Here is a 25,478-nt window from a genome sequence, read left to right as displayed (position 1 = left end):
GACATGTTTCAGAGTAGCAGCCGTGTTAGTCTGTATCCGCAAAAAGAACAGGAGGACTTGTGGTACCTTAGAGACTAACCAATTTATTTGAGCATAAGCTTTCGTGAGCTAGAGCTCACTTCATCGGATGCATGATACTTCATCCTTTCCTTTTCTATGGATAGTGTTACGCAGGAGGTCAGTGGTCCTTTAGGGCCTTGGAATCTATGTGGCAATGAATCCCTGACATAAGCCCATTGTCTGCAGTGTGGCCGTACAGGTGCATTATTTCTCTGATCTATCCACATGCCAAATTTTCACATCAGCGAGTTCATTTCAAACATCCTCAAAGTGGGTGGGAGAGGAGTCGGCACATCTTATCAAAAATTGGAGGCACTTGCATCAACCTTGAGAAGGCCACTGAAGAGAGTGTCTTTAAAGGTCTCTTCTGCTCACCTCCCAACCCTTAAAGCTTCTCTTTCAAATAAAGGAGATATGTCCTGTACCATACACCCCTTCAAGATGGACCAGGATTGAAGCACTTGCTCTGGCTTACCTACTCTATAAATTCCCCAAAAGCCTAGCTGCTCCAAAATATTCAGCTATTACCTCTGTGCATGACACAAAACCCAAAACATCTGGCTGCCCATATGCATTTCCTCCTACCGCACCCAGCCACTTGTCTGTGTGCCCCTCTAATACTCCTCTTTCCTTTGGCTACACCCAAACATAACCACTTCTTGGGTACAGTTTCCCCATCTTGAAGTGTGTGTGTGTGAGAGAGAAAAACTAATATGGCAAAACACAATGTAGGCTGTGATGTGAATGTTTAGCCATGTATGTCATACGGGACATTACAGCAAAGACACTTCATTAAGCATATAACTACTAGGAACATAATCACTCATGGATACATCTCATTGAGCTCTCACAACATTCTCCCTTGGGTGGAAAAGTGTCCTCCCTCTCCACCAAAATAGGCAGCCTGGGGGTGACAACATGTCAATGGGAACAAACCAACAGGCCACTTGTAATTCGACCTAATGCACTGATGTCTATGAAGAATACTGTCCAGCATTCACTACTGCTCACACTGGCAGCATCAGGAAGCAGGGGTTGGAACATCATCTTATATAAATAGCAGGGAGGACCGTCTATCATATTAAATACTTTGCATGTTCAGACTGTTGGCTGTACAAAGCATTCAGAATATTTATGTATTTATTTGTTTTATTTTTAATGACCCCTTCCCTGGGGTCAAACTGGAAGTCCTGTTTTAGTACAGCTGAGTCCTTTCCTTGGTTTAACATGGTTAGAGATCTCACATGTTGGATACAGAGGGACTATTATACACAATGGGGAAGAGGGGTATTATACATCAGTGTAAAAGCAGAGTAAAATGAAATTGCCTAAATGCTTACAGCCAGTTGAGCTGCCGTCTGGCAGGCAGGATTGACAATGGCAAGGCAGTAGGCAAAGTTTTACTAAAACCGAGCTGGAGAAGATTTTCACTTGTCCTTTCAAGATGTCCTGATGCCAATTTCTTTAAAACAAATACAATGTCAGTACAAGGGTCCCTAGATGTAGCCTTCTGATAGTCTGTTCCTCCTGTGTGTCCTTTGGAAGTGAGGGTCTCTTTGCTTGTACTAACAATAAGGTGTGGTGGCTACATCTCAGATGCGTCTTCGGTGTCTTTCCCAAAGAAGAAAGCAGGTGAGCTGGTTTCTCTGGAGAACTGTGGTGGATTTTATCATTTTTTGGTTTGTTAAAAACGTATTGTGTTCTCTATGACAGAGCCACCTCCGCTACCTATAAAATTCTGGGAATTTGCTGACGGTAGAGGAGGCTCTTCTGGGCTTTGCACCTCTTGTTTGGTTTCTCCCACTCCTGACTCCTCTACACCTAGGGGTTCGCTGTTCTGTAGAGGAAGCAGGGCCCTGTGCCGCATCAGGCTGTCATCACTGTTTTGGACTTCTAGGGAGTTCCTGTGCTTGGCATTCTTGTTGGCCACAGAGTTCTTCTGGGGCTCCTCAAAGCTCAATGACAGGGTGACTGTCCCACTGCCAAAGCTGACTTTTTGCTTGCATCCCCGCTTCTGCTGCTGCCGCTCCGTGGAGGTAGGCAGAGGACAGGGGTCTTCATGGTTGCTCTTGCTACTGATGGAGGATGATGGGGTAGAGCCCGTGGAACCACCTACACTGTTAGACCTCTTTCGCGACACGTTGCTACGTCTCAGTGTGGCCCTGGCTGCTACTTTGAAGGCATGTGCAGCTGTACTGCAGCGCACTTCCTCAATGGTGTTGCGGGAAGGCTTAAAGAGGATAATGTAGACTTTGTTGAAGAAGATGCAGGCCAACTGCCCAAAGCTGGCAGCTAGGATGGCAATCACCTCCACGGCTGAGACAAACTTGCCATAGGTACTGGCATAGGCAGGTATGAAGGAGATCCAAACAATGAAGAAGATCAGCATGCTGAAGGTGATGAACTTGGCCTCATTGAAGTTCTCTGGCAGCTTCCGAGATTTGAAAGCGAAGAAGAAGCAGATGGCAGCCAGGAGGCAGGTGTAACCAATCAGGAAGCCCAGAGCCATCAGGGAGCCCTCATGGCAGGTGAGGAAGATGATCTCATCCTCCAACTCATGGTTCCGGTAGCTGGAAGGGGGAGCTGTGTAGAGCCAGATCACACAGATGATGATCTGCACAAAAGTACACAAGAAGACCAGAAGGAACTGCAGGTTGAGGCCCCACCATTTGCGATGGAGGCTTGTAGGGATCTTGGCTTCAAAAACTAGCAGGATGCGATTGGTCTTTACCAGGATGCAGGAGATGCAGAGTACAAAGCTGATGCCAAAGGCTGGCTGCCGCAAACGACAAGTCCAATCCTGGGGCTGGCCAATGAAGAATAGCGAGCTGGAGAAACAGCACAGCAGGGAGAACAGGAGGAGGTAGGACAACTCCCGGTTTGTGGCCTTAACAATGGGTGTATTGCGGAATTTGGTGAAGACCCCCAGAACAAAAGAGGTCAGGAAAATTCCCAGGATAGCAAAGAGAGTCAGAGCTATTCCAAAGGGCTCTGTCCAGGACAGGAACTCTATCTGCTTGGGGATGCAGGATGTGTGGTTTTCGTTGGACCAGAAATCCTCGGGACACTTCTCACAAGCACTCGCATCTGCAAAATAAATAACATTGGATGAACAAGTTTGTTAGACTAGAAGGCCACCCAAAATAAAATGGGGCAATGTTTAGCTCCCTTCATCTTAAATACAGACGTGCTTCCTATAAGAGATTACAGGTTCCAGCATATAATGCTCTGAATGAAGAAAGAACATTGCATGATGGGACCTGTAGCCTCTCAGGAGCCATACGTCTGTATTAAAGATGAAGGCCATTTGTGAGCCACACGATAACGTTTTGGGGCTGCACTCTGGCTTTTCAGACCAATTCCTTGCGCGAATTTTAGAATTACTGGTGAACAGTGCACTTTATACTGCAGCTCTGCATCCATCCATCCATCTATCTATCTACCTCCTAATTTCTATCTCTCACCTCACATACCTACTTCCTCCATCATGGTGGTATCTGAGTCATTCTGGCTGACTTGATAACAAATGATGAAAATCAAAAGAATATGCTAGCTTCTTTAGCTGCACTGGGATCCCACTTCACATCCTAGGGAGGCAAATCTTGGATGTATTTAAACTGTTCATTTTAAGCAGACCATCAGTGCCCTTGATCCTCCAATATCTTAAAGCCCTCACTTCAGAATGGCAAGGAAAGGGAATCCTGACTAGCTGATGTCTTTATGTTGTTCTAATCATGCACAGCACATCCCACAAAAACATACAGAACAGAAATTGGGGTGTCCACCAGGTGCATCCAGGCCTTTCGGTATGTGTTTGTGTAAAACACATGGAATGTAGGTGTGGGATTATGTCTCCCTCTAATGGCTGGCATTTCACTCAAATGGGGCTTGTGGTTTTGGTGCTGAAGATCTGTGGATGACCTGTGGTGGGATGCTCATTATAAGTTTAGAACCTACACCTCAGCCATCAGCACCACAGTGCTGCAAGCTGACAAAGCATTCTGAGTACTGATCTGCAAATACCTCTGTCTGCTGTCTCACACTCTTGTTTTCAGAGCTTTCTATCTGAGTACTGATTACAGTCACCGCACATGGCTCTTAAACTGGAGTGAGGCATTTGACTGATATTAATAATGCAGCCAGTAATGCTCTGCTAATGAGGGCAGAATATTCTAAACTCTCTTTCTGGAAAAGAGGTGACATCATAGGCCATGGCATGCCCAAAGGACTCTTCCATGGTCATTGTTGAAGAAGGTTATTCTTTATATTTGCTTAAAAATAACAATAGCCATTAAAATAGTGAAAAACAATAAATAAATAAACCAGGGTTCTTCAGAATCTGTTAACAAATATTCCTCTGTGATATCTCTCTCTTAATGTTTAGCTGGTCTTTTGTAAATTGTTCTTGTGACAAAACGTGAATAGAGAAAAAGGACCCCTGTTAATATAGAACAGACAGTGCAATTTAGGTATTTCATTAACATTAATTCAGTCAAAAGTATAGTAATTATTTATAGCCCTTTTCATCTCACTGGCCTTTGCAAACTGTACACTACTTCACACACCACTGAAACGCAGCCACCTATCAGAACCTGGGACCATGGAATTTCTGGGCTGCTGACACATTCGCATCACCACTGGAAGTTTAGGCAGGGTTTCTGCTGGAGAACCCTAGCTAGTCACTGCAGGAAGTACCTCCCAGCAGGGCCTGAGTGGCAGCCCCCCGCAGCCCTCTGATTGGCTCATGCTGGTATATGAACCAAGAAGCCATCGTGGACAGCTGTCTGAGCAATGACACAAACAGCCTACTTGCTTCCGCTCCAGACCTTGCCTTGCTGTGGATCATAGACTCTGGCTTCTGACCCTGGTTCATTTCCAACTCAGCTACTTGCCAGTTCATAGAATCATAGAATATAAGGGTTGGAAGGGACCCCAGAAGGTCATCTAGTCCAACCCCCTGCTCGAAGCAGGACCAATTCCCAGTTAAATCATCCCAGCCAGGGCTTTGTCAAGCCTGACCTTAAAAACCTCTAAGGAAGGAGATTCTACCACCTCCCTAGGTAACGCATTCCAGTGTTTCACCACCCTCTTAGTGAAAAAGTTTTTCCTAATATCCAATCTAAACCTCCCCCACTGCAGCTTGAGACCATTACTCCTCGTTCTGTCATCTGATACCATTGAGAACAGTCTAGAGCCATCCTCTTTGGAACCCCCTTTCAGGTAGTTGAAAGTAGCTATCAAATCCCCCCTCATTCTTCTCTTCTGCAGGCTAAACAATCCCAGCTCCCTCAGCCTCTCCTCATAACTCATGTGTTCCAGACCCCTAATCATTTTGGTTGCCCTTCGCTGGACTCTCTCCAATTTATCCACATCCTTCTTGAAGTGTGGGGCCCAAAACTGGACACAGTACTCCAGATGAGGCCTCACCAATGTCGAATAGAGGGGAACGATCACGTCCCTCGATCTGCTCGCTATGCCCCTACTTATACATCCCAAAATGCCATTGGCCTTCTTGGCAACAAGGGCACACTGCTGACTCATATCCAGCTTCTCGTCCACTGTCACCCCTAGGTCCTTTTCCGCAGAACTGCTGCCTAGCCATTCGGTCCCTAGTCTGTAGCTGTGCATTGGGTTCTTCCGTCCTAAGTGCAGGACCCTGCACTTATCCTTATTGAACCTCATCAGATTTCTTTTGGCCCAATCCTCCAATTTGTCTAGGTCCTTCTGTATCCTATCCCTCCCCTCCAGCGTATCTACCACTCCTCCCAGTTTAGTATCATCCGCAAATTTGCTGAGAGTGCAATCCACACCATCCTCCAGATCATTTATGAAGATATTGAACAAAACCGGCCCCAGGACCGACCCTTGGGGCACTCCACTTGATACCGGCTGCCAACTAGACATGGAGCCATTGATAACTACCCGTTGAGCCCGACAATCTAGCCAGCTTTCTACCCACCTTGTAGTGCATTCATCCAGCCCATACTTCCTTAACTTGCTGACAAGAATACTGTGGGAGACCGTGTCAAAAGCTTTGCTAAAGTCAAGAAACAATACATCCACTGCTTTCCCTTCATCCACAGAACCAGTAATCTCATCATAGAAGGCGATTAGATTAGTCAGGCATGACCTTCCCTTGGTGAATCCATGCTGGCTGTTCCTGATCACTTTCCTCTCATGCAAGTGCTTCAGGATTGATTCTTTGAGGACCTGCTCCATGATTTTTCCAGGGACTGAAGTGAGGCTGACTGTTGTCTTGTAACCTGGTGCCTGACCCTGACTTTCTGGTATCCTGACCTGGCTTGAGCACAACTCTGCTGCTCATCTCAACTGCAACTTGGTAACTGACCACACAGGCCCCCCACAGCCCAGGTCAGACAGTTTTCTCAGACCCCTTTGGTTCCCCACTCCATCCAACCCCTCCACAGATGATGGAAGGGGCAGGCTGCCCTCCAACAGTGGCTCCCTGAGGGCCTGGGACTTTCAGGACCAAGTCATCTGCCTGCAGGCAGAGAACCTCATGCTAAAGGCCCAAGTGAGGTAGATCTCTGCCGAAGCACAGAGCCTATGTGAGCAGCTAGCACACTCACAGGGAGAAACAGCTATGCTATGGGCCTGAATCGGCTCCCACAGTCCCACTGCCCAAATGGCTTGGTGGGGAGTGCCGGAAATTGGGGGTTGCTGAAACAATGCAGGCTGCTTCTCCTGCTCTGCCCCAGTACATAACCTACAGACCAAAGGTGGGGCTAGTCGTCAGTCTTCTTACCAGCAAAGTGCTTGATTGGACATCCCCATTGGAGCAGAACAGCCCTGTGCTCTTAAACTGTGATGCCTTCCAGAAAGCCTTCTCAACCATTTTTGAGGACCCGCATTGGATCTGCTCTACAGAGGCTGCCCTCTGGAATCTTCACCGGGGGAAAGAGCTGGTCATCTCCTATGCTGCACATTTCCAACGGCTTGTGGCTGATGTCAAATGGAATGGAGCAGCCCAGCTATACCAGTTCTGGTGAGGACTCAGTGAGGATGTAAAAGATGAGCTAGTTGCATTGAAAGCCTCACTTGCTTAGAGGTCAGTCTTGATCTTGCCCTGTGCATTGACTCTCAGTTACATAAGGGGAGGGAAGAAAGCAGGGGAGCCTAATGCCCCCGTGCAAGAGGGTTACTTGCCCTGTGCAGTAACTGAGGTTCTTCGAGACGCGTCTCTATGGGTGCTCCACTGTAGGTGTGACAATGCCCCCTGTGCCTTGGATCGGAGATCTTCACCAGCAGTGCCCATCGGACCGCACACGTGCCCCTTCCCTCTCTCTTGCTGTGTGCGGGATATATAATATATATATATAGTGCCGTGCAATCCGATTGCCCCCAGTTCCTTCTCTGCCACAGAGTTTGTTCTCAGCTCCGAAGCAGAGGGGAGGAGGGCGAGTAGTAAAGCACCCATAAGGACACACATCTTGAAGAACCTCAGTTACCGCACAGGGTAACAACTTCTTCTCTGAGTGATGTCCCTGTCCGCGCTCCACTGGAGGTGACTAGAAAGTAGTGCCCCTTGTTGGAAGGCTGGGGCTTTGAAGCGACATGTACTGCTGAGGAGAGGACAGCATCTCCAAGGAGAGTGTCCATTGCCTATGTGGCAGCCTTATAAATGTCATCAATGGGGACATTATTAAGAATGGCAATTGAGGCAGATAACAAATATATGGAATGTGTTCTGATTGAGGTAGGAGGTTGTCTATCGTGGAGTTTGTAAGATAAATGTATACATTGGGAGATCCATTTAGAGAGGTATTGTTTAAATATAGCAGTTTAGATCTTTTGGTTGTGGAGAGGAATAATCATGGAAATTTCCAGAAGGGGTTAGTCCTATCCAAGTAGATAGCTACTGTGCACGTCACATCTAGGGTGTGTAGAGCCACCTCCTGTTGATTATTGTGAGGCTTCAGGAAAAAGCAAGGGAGGTGTATCGGTTGATTGAGATGAAAAGTTGTTGGGACCTTTGGTCAAAATCTTAGGTGTGAGCATAGTGTAACTTTGTCTTTATAAAACACCGTGTATGGTGGATATGCCATGAGGGCTGTGATTTTGCCCACCTGTCTAGCAGAGGTGATGGCAACAAGAAAAGCTGTGTTCATTGCTAGGTGTTTGTAAGAACAGGTTGCCACTGGTTCAAACAGTGGCTATTCAGGGAATGTAGGACTAGGCTGGGGTCACAGGCTGGGACTGGGTCTCATATATGGGGATAGAGATTTTGAATATGCCTCAAGAAGCACTTTGTGAGCAGGTGTCTGAAGACAGAGTGGACGTAAATAGGGGAGTGAAAGGTAGTGATTGCCACCAAGTGTACCCTAATACAGCTATTGGCCAATCCTGACGGTTTAAGGTGGAGAATGTAGGCAAGAATAAGGGGCACGGAGTGTGTGCTGCATCAACCTGGTGTGAGGCACTCCAGCAGTGAAATCTAGTTAATTTGTGAATGTAAGTTCGTCTGGTCATCTCACGCCCGCTATTCAAAAGTTTGACTGCATCTGAGAAGATTATTTCTGGACCCTGGGACCACAGAGGAGCCAGGATTTGAGGTGGAGCATCTATGGATTGGGATGGAGATGCGTCCTGTGAAAGGAACCATGGTATTAGGTGGAGAGAGATCAGCGGGCATACCATCGTGCGTAGAAGCTAAGTATAACTGACCTATTGTGGCCATGTTGTAGCTATTATTTTGCAAAGTGCTCAGAATAGGAGGGAAAAAAGAGGAAAGTCATTAGGGGAGTGGTGCATCCCAGGTTATGAGGAACATGTCCTCCAGCGATCTGTGCCCCAAGAGAATTCAGCCTGGAAGAGAATTGAGCGCAGCGGGCATTGTGTTGAATGGCAAAGAGATATATGGTGGGACTGCCCCATCAGTTGAATATGGGTTGAAGTGCTTGCATATCCAGCTCTCAGTCATGATCATGTGAGAACATCCTGTTCAGTGCATCCACAGTGGTGTCCTGGTGCCCTGGGAGGTAAGCGGCTGAAATGGAGATGTCGTTCTGGATACACCAGTTCCAGTTTGATCGCCTCCAAGCATAAGAGTGGGACCTCGCTCCACCTGCCCTGTTGATGTAATACATGCAGGCGAGATTGTTCATCATCACTCTGATGGTATGATGTTTGAGAAGAGGTAGGAAATGTTGGCAGGCATTACGGACTGCTCAGAGTTCTTAGGAGGTTGATGTGTAAGATGGAGTCGATGGACAAACATCTGCCCTGTACTGTGTGTTCATGTATACGTGCTCCCCCAACTGATTAGGGAAGCATTGTGGTTCAGATCATAGTCCGTGATGGTTGTAGGAAAGGAACTCCAACACAAACGTCACTGAGCTGTGTCCATCACAGCAGTGAGTCCTTGAAATAGATAAAAGTTTGTGAATGCTGTGCTTGTGGGGGAGGTATACAGGATGGAGCCATGCTTGAATGTGCTTGCATGTGCAGTCTTGCATGCCTGACCACAAACGTGGCCGCTGCCATGTGGTCTAGAAGCTGGAGGCATGTTCATGGAGAGATCTGGGGGGCAGAACCATGCGGCGGATATCAGATCCATTATAGCTGAGAATCTGTGAGGTGGTAGGATGGCTCTGGCTTGTATGGCATCCAACTATGCACTGATGAATTCCAGCTGTTGTACTGGTGTTAGAGTGGACTTTTCTAGGCTCACAAGGAGGTCTAGCTTTGTGAACAGGTCCATTGTTACATGGACGGCTCAGAGAGTGTCCATTTTGGATGGGGCCTTGAGGAGACAATAGTCCAAGTATAGGAAAATGATTATTCCTTGTTTCCTTAGGTAGGCCATGATTATCGTGAGGACTTTGAAGAACACCCGAGGCACAGTGGATAGTCCAAAGGGCAGTACTTTGTACTGGTAATGGTCGGTGCCCATGACGAACTGGAGGAATTCTCTGTGAGCAGGATGTATGGAAATATTAAAGTATGCATCTTGGAAGTCAAGCGCTGAGAATCAGTTCCCCTGTTCCAGTGCTGGGATAATAATGAAGAGGGTAACTATCTTGAAACATTGCAGCTTGATGAATTTGTTTAGATTCTGAAGATCTAGGATGGGACACCAGCCGCCGGACTTCTTCTGACTCAGAAAATAGTAGGAGTAGAAGCCCTGTCCCATGTGTTGGGAAGGAACCTGTTCTATGGCTCCCAGTTGCAGAAGATGACTTATTTCTCCCCTTGAGAGGGGTCCCTGAAGAGGGATGGTGAGGAAAGGTGGTGGGGTGGGATATATAGAAGGGGGACCGAGTATCCTTCCTTGATTGTCTCTAGAATCCACTTGTCCAAGGTGATGAGACTTTAAGATGGGGAAAACGGAGCTAGTCGGTCACCAAACTGTTGGAATGTCAGGGATGATAGGGATGACTGGAACAAGGGAAGGCTTCTTGGTACCTTGACCACACCTTCAAAATTGTTATTTTGGTGCTACTGCGTGAGAGGTAGCCCCTTGAGGAGTGGGCTATCTACTTTTAGTCAGAGTCCTTTGTTGACAGCATTGTGCATTGTTGAATTTGGGATTGCGGGGGGAGTTGGTACTTCGCCGAACGTCTCTTTGGTGCTGGCGTATATATCCTGAGAGAATGAAGTGTAGCTGGGGAGTCTTTAAGGGAGCGCAGAGAGTTTTCTGTGTGCTCCAAGAATAGCTTCTGACCTTTGAATGGTAAATCCTCTACTGGTAAGTCATGGCAGAGTGCCTCCAATATGGAGTAGTTTAGATAATTATACTTGGTCATAAGAGCTTCATAATTTGAAATCCTAAATTGGAGCATGGCTGAAGAATGTCTTGCATCCAAATAGGTCCAGGCGTTTCCAATCTCTGCCTGGATGACTAGAGCGAGATTGGTATTGACGGCTTCTCTCCTGCACCTCACTGACCACCAAAGAAGTGGGGTGGGGTACGAAAATAAAAATTCAGCATCCTTCTCCAGAACATAATATTTTTTGTTGGCACATTTGCAGGTCAGAGAGATGGAAGCTGCGGTCTGCCACAGAACCTTCACAGGTTCGAGAAGAGCCTCATTGATTGGTAGTGTGATCTTTGAGGAAGAGGATGTGTGGAACATATTCAGCTGTTTATGTTGCTGGTCTTTGGCTTCCTCCAGTGGAATCTATAAGGAGTCTGCCATCCTATGGAACAGATCTTGAAAATGCCTGAAGTCATCGGCAGATGCAGGGGGTGGAGGCATAATCTCCTCGTCAGGTGAGGAGGAAGAAAAACGTAAAGTTGGAAAAGCCTCCACTTCGTGCCCTTCTTCCTGTTTTTCCTCCTCAGTGGGTACCAGTGGCAGTTTGACTTCCTGAGGTGAGAGACTGATGGAGAAGGGAGAGGTATAGGTCTCTGGCTTTCCTCTCTGGGAGGGTTCCCGAATTGTGCCCTGAACATGGCCCCAGGGTCCCAATGTGACCAGTTTGGTGGAAGTGTGTGATGAGGTCACCTATGAATAAACAACCTGAAACTGGGGTACCACTGTACCCCCTTAACTCTCTAGCCTGGGCTGTCTCTCACAGTGCTTTGCAAGTGAAAAGCAGCAACCCCCCGGGTGCTGTTATCACTCAGTACAACAGCATATGGAGCCCCACACACAGCTAAATTACATGAATTCTCCCTGAGCCACTCATGAATCACACAGTGAAAGGCACCTGCAAATCTCCCAACCACCCAGCCTTGCAGGTGGAATATACCATCTTGCCCTCATCAGGAGCCTGACCAGTATAACTTTATTACCCACTTCACCCCTCCCTCAATGTGGAGAGGACACATTCTAGCCTTTGTAAACTGAGTTGAGATTTCCCAAGCATTTCAACCAAAATACACTGTTTTAGGTAAAATATAAAACAGATTTATTAACTACAGAAATAGATTTTAGGGATTAGAAGTGGTAAGCACAAAAGGTCAGAGATAGTTACCAAAGAAAATAAAAGGTAAGCTCACAGTCTAAATCTTAAACCTTATTAGAATAGGCAATATTTAGATCAATCTGTTCTCTCACCCTACTAGATGTCAAGTTTTTAATACACAGGCTTCCCCTTTGAACCTGGGACGAGTCTCCTCAATTCAAGCCTTTGTCTTCCCAGTGTTCTTGTTGCTCCCAGTGTAGGTGGGGGAGGAGAAAGGCAAAGGCATGATGCCACTGTCCCCTATTTTATATCCTCCGTCCTTATGTCTGGAAAACAGTAGCCCAGACATGTCCTGGTGGGCTTTGCTGAGTCACAGAGTTGAGCAATCCCCCATTGTGTGAGGCTTGTGCAGCCCTCTTACAGTATTGTAAATTCCTTGTTTACAACTCCCCTACTGATTAATGGTCGCTTAACACCGTCCTGGGAGTGGATCACCACCTAGCAGTAGAGACTCTCAAACTTACAACATATTTCAGTAACAGCCATACAGTAAAATCTCATAACTTCACACACACTAATGATATACATATTTGGACAGAACAATGGGTTTCAGCAGATCATGACCTTTCATATGATATCTTACATGGCATGCTTTGTATGAAATATATCATAATTATATGACAAGGATGAATATGAGGGTTCCAGAGTGCCATAGAGTGGTATATGTGGCTGCATCCATGGTGGTCCCTGTCAGGATTGCGGGCCAGAGGTAGTTTGCATATAGTAAGGATAAGCCAGTGCAATTTGTCCAGTAGTCGAGGGAACAATGGAACCCTCATCCTCCTTCTCCATTTCCTCCTCCTCACTGGGGAAGGGAGGTGCTGTTCTCAGCGGAGAGAGGGAGGAATTTCGTGAGTCCAGAGAGGAGGGTAGAAGTGGTGGGAGGTCCTGTCAAAAAAGTGAGGACTTACTCGGTGTCGATGGCTTCATTGGTGCCAGAAATGGTGTCGGTGCCATAGCTCCTGCACACGGGCCACCTCGATCTCCAGAGCTGGGAAACGGTGCTGAGGGCTGAAGGTCTGCACAGATAGGGTCTTTAGTCTGTTTCTTGGAGTCGGTACCAGAGGTACTTGGATGAGCCCTGGACCTGTGTCCCCTGTCGCATGAGGTTGAAGTCACCGACCTAGCTGGGGATGGTATTCTGGCAGGCTGCGCCTCAAAAGTGTGAGGAGGAGGAAGCCTGTTTCTTGTCAAATGCACAATCACAGTATGACTTTCTCTTCACAGTGTGTGGAGAGTGGGGATCAGCTGATGACCTGGCAGAGCATGAGAGCCTCTCTGGGGAAAGTCCGGACCCAGGTTCATTGTCGCACGTAGCGATTTCTTCATGAGGAGAAATTTCAATCTAATGTCCCTTTCTTTCTGGCTCTGGGTTTCACGCCAAGACAAATGGGAACATTTTTGAGGGACGTGTCCCTCTCCCTGACAAAGGATACACTGCAGGTGGCCATCTGTTATCAAGAAGATGGCCCCACACGAATCACATCTCTTAAACCCGGAAAAGCCGGGCATAAGAGTGAATGGAAAAGGCTTCCTGGTTGGCAAGGACAGGAAGCGGCGGAAAACAGAAACCTAAATTATGAGAAGAACTGTAAACATAGGAGGAAAATACTAACTAAGAGGGTATAGGAGAAGTGGGCTCTGCTAGCAGAGTCCGTCCCAGACCAAAGATGTTGGAGAAGGAACTGGGGTCGGTTGGACCGCACAGTACGTGCGCGCGCGCTCTCTCTCTCATTCATATATATATGAATGTCCCACGTGCAGTGCAAAAGAGGGGAGGTGCCCATGTGCTGTCTGATGGGCACTGCTGATTAAGCTCTCCAAACCCAGGCGCAGGGGATGCTGCCACACCTACAGTCGAGCACCCACAGGGACATCACTTGAAGAGGAACTGCCTGCTACACCAAAGCCTGTAGACCCAAGTCCTGAACTGATGCAGGTTTGCCTGGGTTGCAGACACCTGACCTCGAAGGAGAAAGAATGTCAATGGCAGCTGAAACTCTGTATTGTGGGGTTCCAGGACATGCCCATGCCTCCGGTCCAGCTCAAAAGAGCTTGGAAAATGGACCAGTCCAAGTCCGGTACGGGGGTACAGCTTGGGCATTACCAGAGCTCCGTGCTCTAGAACCACCCTCACCCCTCAAGTAGAACCTGACCCAGGAACCATGGGGTCTCCCTGCATTTCTAATTGCTGCTGAGGTTGTGGGTCTTCAGGCAGGGGCAGCAGATCCCACCACAACTGCTGATGATAGATGTCACTGTCAACTTTATAGGCACTAAGGTAGCCCAAATCATCCAGATCCCTCTCTGGCCAAAACCTACACCAGACCTGGTAGAAATGGTTGATGGGTCACCTCTGCTGTCAGGACTGGTGACCCAAAATACTGTTTCCTTAGAGGTCACAGGGGAAGGGCACTAGGAAATAATATGTTTTGATGTGCTCCACTCTCCATTCTTCTCAATAATTCTTGGCACTCTTTTGTTGGAGTGACATGGCCTGCGTATCTCCTGGTGGTGGAGGAACATTTGCTTCTTCTCTAAATATTGCCAGAAAGTTTGCCTCCAACAAATCAACAACCCCCCAGGTTACCTGCAACCAGGGCCCCAGGGTCGGATAAGACCCTTGGAAGCGAGACCCCCGATGGCAGGGGCTAACCCAGAAAGAAGTAACTCCAGACCAGAACCTCAGCTTCCCTTACAGACACCGAGACTACCTGGGTGTGGTGGAAAAGAAAAACATGGATTCATTACCCCCACATAGGGACTACAACTGTCCAACAGACCTACAACCCAGGGCACAGCTGCCCTGTGGATAGATATACACCATGCCTGAACCAGAAATGGGGCCACTATGCATGTATATCCAGGAAAATCTTGTAAAGGGCTTCATTCATTCCAAGATCCACCTCTTCAGCAGGGGCACCAGTCCTCTGTGCAAGAAAAGAATGGATCACTGCACCTCTGCATAGACTATCGTACATTGAATCAGGTGACTATTTGTAACCAGTACCCCCTGCCCCTCATCCTGGAATTGCTGGACCTCCTGATGACTCACCTAGGTTCTGGGGTGCATACAATCTAGAGCACATAAGGCCTGGGGACAAATGGAAGACTGCTTTGTGTACCTGATACGGGCACTTTGAATACTCAGTAATGCTGTTTGGCTTAACCAGCACCTTCACAACATTTCAAGAGTTTCTAAAAAATATGTTCAGGGACATCTTGGACTGTATATGATCACCTATCCTGATGATATACTGGTGTTTTCTGAGAACCCTGAGCAGTACTGTCTGGTCTTCCCTGGAGACACTAGGGAAGCATGGTTTCTATGCCAAACTAGAGAAGTGCACCTTTGACCAGACCACCCTTGAAGTTTTATGTTCCCTAGTCTCCCCGGAGGGTACTCAGATGGACCTGTAGAAGATGGAAGCCATTCACAACTGGAAAGCACCCCAACTCCTCTGAGAACTTCAGCGCTTCCTGGACTTTGCAAATTTTTATAGGTGATTCATCGCCAGCATCTCAGAACAAATAATCCCCCTGACCTCCCTCCTTCATAAAGCCATTTGGTTCACTTGGTCACCTGAAACCCAGCTCACTTTTGACCGGCTTAAGATCGCCTTCACCACAGCCCTGATTCTGGCATACTCTGACCCAGTTTTCCTGTTAATAGTGGAAGTGGATGTATCCAACATGACTGTCAGGACAGTACTCTTGCAGAGAGTTGGACCCCAGTCAGTTCTGCACCCTTGTGCATTCTACTCTCAAAAACTGACCCCTACAAAGATACACTATGGCATACTGGACAAGGAGCTCGTCGCAATCAAAACTGCATTTGAAGACTGGCGTCATCACCTTGAGGGAGCTTGGCACACAGTACAGGTTTTTACTGACCATAAGAACCTGGAGTACCTCTGCAAGGCCCAAGATTTGAATCAGAGGCGGTTAACGTAGGCCTTGTTGCTCTCTGAGTTCGAGTTTATTACCTAATGCCTAGGAAACTGAAATGGGAGATCCAGCCTCTATCGCGGAAGGGGAGCTACTACCAGGAAAACAAGGAACTTACTTCTGAGACTCCCGCCTCCTCAAGCCTAGTAATGTTGTCAATGCCACAGTTCAGCAAGACCTGGTCACCCTTATCCATTCTGCCTTGAAAGAAGACCCACTTGCCCAAAGAACACAGTCTATGCCATTGTGGGCTAAGAGACACTGTACTGTGAGGGATGGGATAACTTACTTTGGTAAAAAGAAAAGGAGTATTTGTGGCACCTTAGAATGCACCTTAGAATTCGATGCATCCGATGAAGTAAGCTGTAGCTCACACATAGGAACCTGCTTCCCACGTCCACACCCCTGACCTGGTGGGAGAATGGCACAGGACTCATCACGACTAGCCTGGCCTGGAACCACCTTGAAGGGGGGTACTGTAAGAACCTGTGGGATTAGAACCTGGGACTGTGGGGTTCTGGGCCACTGAAGCTTCTGCATCGCCATTGGAAATTTAGGTTGGGTTCCTGTGAAGCTAGACGTTACAGGAAGTACCACCCAGCAGGTCCTGAGCAGTGGCTCCCTGCAGCCTACTGATTGGCTCATGCTGGTATATAAACCAGAAAGTCATCATGAGGAGTTGTCCTAAGCAACAACACAGACTGTCTGCTTGCTTCTGCTCCGACCTTATCTTGCTGTGGATCCTAGACTCTGGCTTCTTACCCTGGTTCATCCCTGACTTTGCTACTTGCCAGTTGTCTGTAATCTGGTATCTGACCTTGGCTTCCTGGTATCCTGACCCAGCTTGACCCTGACTCCTCCACTTGCCTCCCACCTGCAACTTGGTGCCTGACCCTGACTTCGTGACCCTGTTCAACTGTGATGATACCAATTGTTTCCTGACCACTAGGTGGTAACTGACTGGTGCACATGGGCCGTCCATGGCCTGGTCCAGACACCCCCTCTGGGGTGAAGAGTGGCAGTTGCTTAACTGTGTATAGCAACACTATAAAACAGGTAAGCACAGGAAATGAAAAAGAGTAACATATCCAACTGAAATAGGAGAAGAAATTTAGAAAGGCAGAATGAAATCACCCAAGTTGGAATTTTACCAGGGCAGCAGAAACCGCTCCTTAAATCTTGAGAAAAGTGCCAGGGGATCTTTACTTCAGATCTTTACAGAGGTCAGGATCTCTGCTTTCTATCTAATTCAAAATAAGCTATTATATGAATATTATATGAATATTGATTTTAAGTTCTTATAGTATTTGAATCAAGAAATGTATGGTACCATATTCCCCTATTAAAGAATGGTAATTCATTTCTGATTTGCCGAGAATGTGATTCACACACATGGTAGTACACACATGGTAGCACATTCACACACATGCTGCAGTTTGGACTATGACACATGATGCCAGTGAGGGCAAGGAAATGGCTGTTCTTTGGAGCGTAGAATGGTTTTGGATGCAGAAATTTGCTGACACAATAATTTGGTTTCATGGTCTGGGACGTGTCAACCCTGAGGCATCAGTCTGACTGAGACATTGGAAAATCAAAAATTTTCAATTTGCTCTAAAACTGTTATTACATTTTCCCTCCAGAGTGGAACTGTATGGTTTAATCAGACTCTCACTTCAATAAGAGTTGAAGTGTGCCCACAGGTCATATCAATCTGCTTTATTTCCTGCAGAAACTGTGGAAGCCAATTCAATTAAGGGAAATGTTCATCTGTGCAGTGTGAATACAGGGGTGTCTGATTACAATGGATTCTGCTACAGAATGGACTTTATTTCCTGATAAAATGGGGAATATATAAACATATGAAAAGGTGGATGCAGATTGGAATTGTATTATGGAGCATTTCACCTACAGGTTGTTAGGGGACCAAAAGTTATTGCTATGGTGTGGTAGGAATACTGATGTCCGATTCCTGGGTACTATTTGTGGCTCTTCCACGGGCTTCCTGTGTGCCCTTGAGCAAATCCTTTCCCATCTCTCTTCCTTAGGAAACCTAACTGTGCAACAGGGGATAAGACTGACATGGCTCTGAGGGGGCTGAGAGCAGGGTTTCTTTAGCAGAGGTTAGGAAACGAATGAGCCATGAAAACTGAACTCCCCTCTGCCCTTTAGAGAGGGTCCCAATTATGTCTATTGGCAGGGCCTTGAGGCAATTTGAACTAGGGAGGCTGCTGCATGTACTGTACATATTCTGGGGATAATTGAGAGGTTCATTCTTCAGGTCTGTGAATCTGGCAGCTTTCATCAGCACAAATTCACTTAAAAAAGGAATGAATAATTCTTCATGCATCTTTCCTATGTAATATTCTCTCAGAGGACTTTCCAAGGGAAATGTTCTCTGTTGCTTCAGCTCAGCATTATTCTAACAGACTAGAACAGTGGCTGGGAATTAACTGCACTTACAAATATGATCCATTGGTGGCGACTCACAGGAATCTGCAAACCACACACGCCTTTTCCATATTACCTGTTTCATCACTGTATTCCCCGTCAGAGCATTTCACGCATTGAAAGCAACAGGTGGGCTCTCCCTCGATGATACCTTTTCTGGTACCCGGGAGGCAATCCTTGCTGCAGTTAGAGACTGGCACCTGCAAGACAAAGAGCAGTCTAGTTAAACATGCAAATGCATGATCCAGAACCTTGCTGGGGAAGGGGCTCATACACACTCTACTCTGTGGTGAGAAATTACAAAATGTGCTAAGGTCAGATACTATGGTGATGAGCACAGTATAAAATTCTGGAGAGATACCTGTCCTGAAGATCTCTCTCTCTCTCAATATTCTCCAATTTTCTAACCCAAAAAATGTTGCAGCCAACAGAGGGGAATTGTGTATTAGACCTAACAGATAAATAAGAACTGACCACAGAAGTAAAAGATAATTCTAACTTAGGTACAAGTGATCATGACTTGATCACATTTATACTGCGCAAGCAGAAGTGCCGATTTCGCAAAGCTGAAAATAATTGAGCTAAATCAGCTGGGATGAAGAATTTAATTCAAAAAATATGAATGATAATTGGGAGTCATTTAAGAACACCGTACTAGATGCCCAAAAAGTCACAATCCTGCAATTGAGGAAGAGGACTGTGCAGGTTAAAAAAACAATCTCGGCTAGAGGGGAAGTGAAGGAAGCTATAAAACAATAAAACACACACAGATGCACCAAATGGAAGAAAGGGGAAGTTGATAGTAATTAATATAAATCAAAAGTTAGGAATTGTAGAAAATTGATAAGGGAAGCCAAGGGACACACGGAAAAAGCTGCGACCAGCAAAAGTAAGGATAATAAGGCATTTAAAAATATATTAAGAACAAAAAGAATCTTGACAATGTTATTGGTCCATTACTAGACAGAAAAGGTAGAAAAATCAATAATAATGCAGAAAAGGGCAAAAGTGCTCAATAACTATTTCTCTTCTGGATTTGGGGAAAAACAGATAATGCAGTCTCATCATATGGTGATAACACTTTCTCAATTCCACTAATATCTCAGGAGGCTGTTAAACAGAAGCTACTAAAGTTAGACATTAAATCAGCAGGTCTGGAAAACTTGCATCTATGAGTTTTAAAAGAGCTAGCTGATGATTGCACTGATCCATTAATGCTGATTTTCAGTAAGTCTTGGAGCAATGGGGAAGTACCAGAAGACTGGAAGAAAGCTAATACTGTGCCAGTTTTTACTAAGGATAAATGGATTGACCTGGGTAATTATAGACCTGTCAGCCTGACATCAATCCCAGGCAAAATAATAGAATCATAGAAGATTAGGGTTGGAAGAAACCTCAGGAGGTCATCTAGTCCAACCCCCTGCTCAAAGCAGGACCAACCCCAACTAAATCATCTCAGACAGGACTTTGTCAAGCCGGGCCTTAAAAACCTCTAAGGATAGAGATTCCACCACCTCCCTAGGTAACCCATTCTGGTGCTTCAACACCCTCCCAGTGAAATAGTGTTTCCTAATATCCAACCTAGACCTCCCGCACTGCAACTTGAAACCACAGCTACTTGTTCTGTCATCTGCCACCACTGAGAACAGCCGAGCTCCATCCTCTTTGGAACCCCCCATTTAGGTAGTTGAAGGCTGCTATCAAATCCCCCCTCACTCTTCTCTTCTGCAGACTAAACAAGCCCAGTTCCCTCAGCCTCTTCTCATAAGTCATGTGCCCCAGCCCCTTGATCATTTCCGTTGCCCTCCACTGGACTCTCTCCAATTTATCCACATCCTTTCTGTAGTGGGGCCCCAAAACTGGACGCAGTGCTCCGGATGTGGTTCACCAGTGCCGAAGAGAGGGGAATAATCACTTCCCTCAATCTGCTGGCAATGCTCCTACTAATGCAGCCCAATATGCCATTAGCCTTCTGGGCAACAAGGGTACACTGCTGACTCATATCCAGCTTCTCATCCACTGTAATCCCCAGGTCCTTTTCTGCAGAACTGCTGTTTAGCCAGTCGGTCCCCAGCTTGTAGCGGTGCATGGGATTCTTCTGTCCTAAGTGCAGGACTCTGCACTGGTCCTTGTTGAACCTCATCAGATTTCTTTTGACCCAATACTCCAATTTGTCTAGGTCACTCTGGACCCTAATCCTACCCTTCAGCATATCTAACTCTCCCCCACACTTAGTGTCATCCGTGAACTTGCTGACGGTGCAATCCATCCCATCATCCAGATCATTAATGAAGATGTTGAACAAAACCGGACTCAGGACCAACCCCTGGGGCACTCCACTTGATACCAGCTGCCAACTAGACATCGAGCCGTTGATCAATCCCGGTTGACCCCGACAATCTAGCCAGCTTTCTATCCACCTTATAGTCCATTCATCCAATCCATACTTTTTTCACTTGCTGGCAAGAATACTGTGGGAGACGGTATCAAAAGCTTTGCCAAAGTCAAGATATATCACATCCACTGCTTTCCCCACATCCACAGAGCCAGTTATCTCACCATAGAAGGCAATCAAGTTGGTCAGGCATGATGTGCCCTTGGTGAATCCATGTTGACTGTTCCTGATCACCTTCCAGCAACTGATACTGGACTTGATTAATAAAGAATTCAACCCATGCAAATCAACATGGATTTACAGAAAATGGATCATGTCAAACTAACTTATCTTTTTGATGAGATAAATTTGGTTGATGTAATTTACTTAGACTTCTGTAAAGCATTTGACTTGGTACCGCATGACATTTTTATTAAAAACTGAAATGACATAAAGTTAACATGGCAAACACTAAATCGATTAACAACTTGCTAACTAATAGGTCTTAAAATGCAGTTGCAAATGGGGAATTGTCATCAAGCACATCAGTTTCCAATGAGATCCCTCAGGGATTAGTTCTCATCTCTACACTGTTTATAATTTTTATCAATGACCTGGAAAAAAACATAAAATCATCTCTGATTAAGTTTGCAGATGACTTTGTGGGGAAAAAATTGGGGAACTGATAGATAATGAAGAGGACAGGTTAGAGATTAAGAGCAGTCAGGATCGCTTCGTATACTGGGCACAAGCAAACAATATGCATTTTAATATGGCTAAATATAAATGTATAAATCTAGGAACAAATAATGGAGGCCATACTTACAGGATAGGAGTGTATTCTGGGAGGCAATGACTCTGAAAAACACCTAGGGTGGCAGGGTTGTGGTGGATAATCAACTGAAATTGAGCTCCCAGTGTGTGACGCTGTGGCCAAAAGCTCTAATGCTATCCTGGATGCATAAACAGGGGAATCTCAAGTAGAGGTGCAGAGGTTATTTTATCTGTGTATTTGGCTATGATGAGACCACAGCTGGACCTGTCCAGTTCTGGAACCCACAATTAAAGAAGGATGTTGATAAATTATAGACAGTTCAGAGGATAGCCATGAGAATGATTAAAGGATTAGAAAACATGCCTTATAGTGATTGAGCATTTTGAGTCTATCTATTTAGCTTAGCAAAGAGAAGGTTAAGGGGGTGACTTGATTACAGACTATAAGTACCTATATGGGGAATCAATATTTAATAATGGGCTCTTCAGTCTAGCAGAGAAAGGTACAACATGCTCCAATGGCTGGAAGTTAAAGCAAGACAAATTTAGACTGGAAATAGGCATACATTTTTGACAGTGAAAGTAATTAATCACTGGAACAACTTACCAAGGGTCATGGTGGATTCTCCATAACTGACAATTTTAAAATCAAGATTGGATGTTTTTCTAGAATATCTGCTCTAGGAGTTATTTTGGGGAAGTTCTATGGCCTGTGCAATACAGGAAGGCAGACTAGATGATCATAATGGTCTCTTCTGGCCTTAGAATCTACGAATCTCTCTCATATCGTTGCTCTGATTCTGGTCCTACAGACCTGTTGCTCAGGGATTGCAGGAAAAGCCTGAATATAGCTGGTGCATGGCAATGCAAGGAAGATGTATTGTGACAATATGGGAGTAGATAAATTCTGTAAGTGGTGTTGAAACTGCAAGGGTAAAAATGAATTTAGTGCTGGTGGAAAGTGTCAGATTGATCTTCTGCAGTTTCCACAGTATGCATCCGATGAAGTGAGCTGTAGCTCACGAAAGCTCATGCTCAAATAAATTGGTTAGTCTCTAAGGTGCCACAAGTACTCCTTTTCTTTTTGCGAATACAGACTAACACGGCTGTTACTCTGAAACCTGTCATTGATAGCCCTGGAGACTAAAATCTGCTGAGACAACATGTGTAACCGAAAAACTGTCCTCCCTCAACCAGCCTTATCAGTATTCTCCACTTTTGTGTTTGAAGGACCATTTCCAGGGAGTAGAAGGTAGACCACAAGTCCTTGTAATCTCTGCTGCATAATTGAGACTAATTCGACTGGGAACTCATATTTAGGGTACTATTTTTAGCTTTTAACAGATAAACACCAATAAAACATCCTCAATTAGGAAAAAAATGAAATCAGTTAGAAATGGTTTCTCAATTCATGCTTACTACACCTCTTTCCCAGTGAAGTTTGTTTATACAGGTGATATCCCTGCTCCCTGGCTTGTATATAAGGGCTTGTCTACACAGAGCAATGCAGACTACTGGGGTGTGATTTCTAAACTGCACTAATGTGTTGTGCATTAATTGGTTGGTATACAATCTACTGGCGCACACTAAAGGTTCTCTATTGTGCTCTAACATAGTGCTGTTTGAAACAGTACTATGTCTGTGAGTGTGTATATATATATGTAGAAAAAGCCTTGAAAAAAATCCAATTTTTGGCCATCTACATAGAACCCCAAAATTGCTAAAAATAAACCCTGAAAAATGAAATTATTAAACCCCGAAAAACAGAAGCCCAACCGATGTTACTCATAACATCTAAGTGTTATCAGCTGGTAACAAAAGTCAGTTCTTAGTGGCCTGAATTTGAATTAGCAGCCTAGAGGTGAAAGGTTCTAGTTACCATGAAACAAACCGCTGAGTCAGCCTGTCCCCTTGATATTGCATGATGATTACGAGTAACTAAAGCAAAGTAAAATGATTTCTTGCCACTCACTTTTACCCAATATCCCCTCCCACACAAATCACCCCTCCAACATTGAATAAAACTAATTAATTAACTATATGAAAAATATACACTACCCTGAGAAAAGGTTTAACCCCCAAAATGGAGAAGGGCTAGATTTTTAGGTACTTAGGTGCCTAAAATTGCAGATAGGCATCTAAGGGGATTTTCAAAAGCTCCTAGGCACCTAACTGCCATTGAAATGAAGGGAATTAGGTGCCATAGGTTAGGGACTCAAAGGGACTTAGGTGCCTAACTGCCACTGAGATCCTCAAAACACCTGGAACCTCAATTCGCATGGTGCCTAAGTTTCTGTCGGTGGCCATGCACAAAACTGCCTGCGTTCTGATGCTGATAGTTGCTTAGTGGGTAGCTCATGCCGAAGTCCCAGCAAGATTCACAAACTTAATGTTCTCTGCCTGTGTCATCTGTGGGGCCTGATCTGCTAGGTGTGCTCACAGTATGCCCAACCCTACAAAAGACAGCTGGGGACAACCAGGTGGGGACTTTTGGGGCTGGCAAAAATCTATCGAATAGCACAGAGATTAGGCTACCTGCTATAGTCACCAGGGATGCAGGAGACTTAGGTTTCAATACCTAATTTGGAGCAGGGACTCAAACTTCCACTCCCATGTGAGTGCCCTAATCACCATGCTCAAAGGTGGGTGTGTCTCTATCTGTCCTTTGGGAGCTGTTCCACTTTATAGAAATAATTGAATATTACTAGGAGCAGGGTCTTGACTGACTTTCCTACCTCTCGGCTGAGTGCCCTAATCAGCAGGCTACAGAGTCAATCTCTTTCTCTCTTCATCCAGCTCAAGGCGTATGTAATTATTTACACAAAAGGGTACGTCTGGGAGCCTGACTCTGGGTCGCAAATTCCACTGAACAGCAGGGTGCCTAGGAGTTAGGTGTGGAAGTGCCTAAATTCCTTTGTGGATCTAGCCCCTTGGCACTTTTGAAAATCCCACTGGGCATCTAGCTGCATCTTCAGGCTCCTAACTACCTTTACAAAACTGACCCAAAGTGCCAGAGACTCCATGAAGTTCACAAAAGATTATGCTATTGCTTTTGATTACATAAGGAAGCTGTATAAAACCCTAAGACAGATAGATGGTTGGAAAGATCAATAGATCACCAATGAATCAATAATAAACTGTTATACATAAAGAAGCCTTTCATCCTCAAGGGACTTTAAAAGCTTTACAAACTTAAAACATGTAGAGAAACATAGGGGTTACTACATCCATCCTGATCCAACTCAACCACCTCTGTAATAGAACATAACAGCTGTTTCATGGGGTATAATAATAATAGTATAGGTCAGGAAGTGATGATGAATACTGTATTCAACTGATACTGCAGGGGGACCTTAAACCAGAAGAATGTAATTACCAAATCTAGAATCTAGCCAGAAAATTTGGGCTCACATTACAACTTTTGGGGAAAGTGCCAGAGGATCTGTATCATGACAGGTTTCAGAGCAGCAGCCGTGTTAGTCTGTATCTGCAAAAAGAACAGGAGTACTTGTGGCACCTTAGAGGTTAACAAATTTATTAGAGCATAAGCTTTCGTGGGCTACAGCCCACTTCATTGGATGCATAGAATGGAACATATAGTAAGAAGATATATATACACATACAGAGAAGATGGAAGTTGCCATACAAAATGTAAGAGGCTAATTAATTCAGATGAGCTATTATCAGCAGGAGAAAAAAACTTTTGTAGTGATAATCAAGATGGCCCATTTAGACAGTTGACAAGAAGGTGTGAGGATACTAAACATAGGGAAATAGATTCAATATGTGTAATGACCCAGCCACTTCCCGTCTTCACTCAAACCCAAGATAACAGTATCTAGTTTGCATCCGATGATGTGAGCCGTAGCTCACGAAAGCTTATGCTCAAATAAATTGGTTAGTCTCTAAGGTGCCACAAGTACTCCTTTTCTTTTTGCGA

At 45.5% G+C, this 25,478-nt stretch overlaps 1 protein-coding gene across 5 annotated transcripts in view; it reads right to left on the bottom strand.

The window, feature by feature from the left end:
• Nucleotides 1-1,191: 1,191 nt before the first annotated feature.
• CASR (calcium sensing receptor) overlaps nucleotides 1,192-25,478 on the bottom strand; it is a 171,603-nt gene continuing 147,316 nt past the window's right edge. For all 5 annotated transcript variants that reach the window (XM_075119358.1, XM_048819853.2, XM_075119366.1 and 2 more), the window contains 2 exons: nucleotides 18,467-18,590; nucleotides 1,192-3,147 (listed from right to left, as the gene is read on the bottom strand). In XM_075119358.1, the coding sequence (XP_074975459.1) occupies nucleotides 1,745-3,147; nucleotides 18,467-18,590 (1,527 nt within the window). In that variant the 3' untranslated portion in view covers nucleotides 1,192-1,744. The remainder of the gene's footprint in view (nucleotides 3,148-18,466; nucleotides 18,591-25,478) is intronic.

Source organism: Caretta caretta, chromosome 1 (genome assembly GCF_965140235.1).
Source record: "Caretta caretta isolate rCarCar2 chromosome 1, rCarCar1.hap1, whole genome shotgun sequence".
Lineage (NCBI taxonomy): Eukaryota > Metazoa > Chordata > Testudines > Cheloniidae > Caretta > Caretta caretta.
The sequence above is the reverse complement of the archived record's forward strand: the minus strand, read 5'-3'. Positions and strand labels throughout refer to the sequence as shown.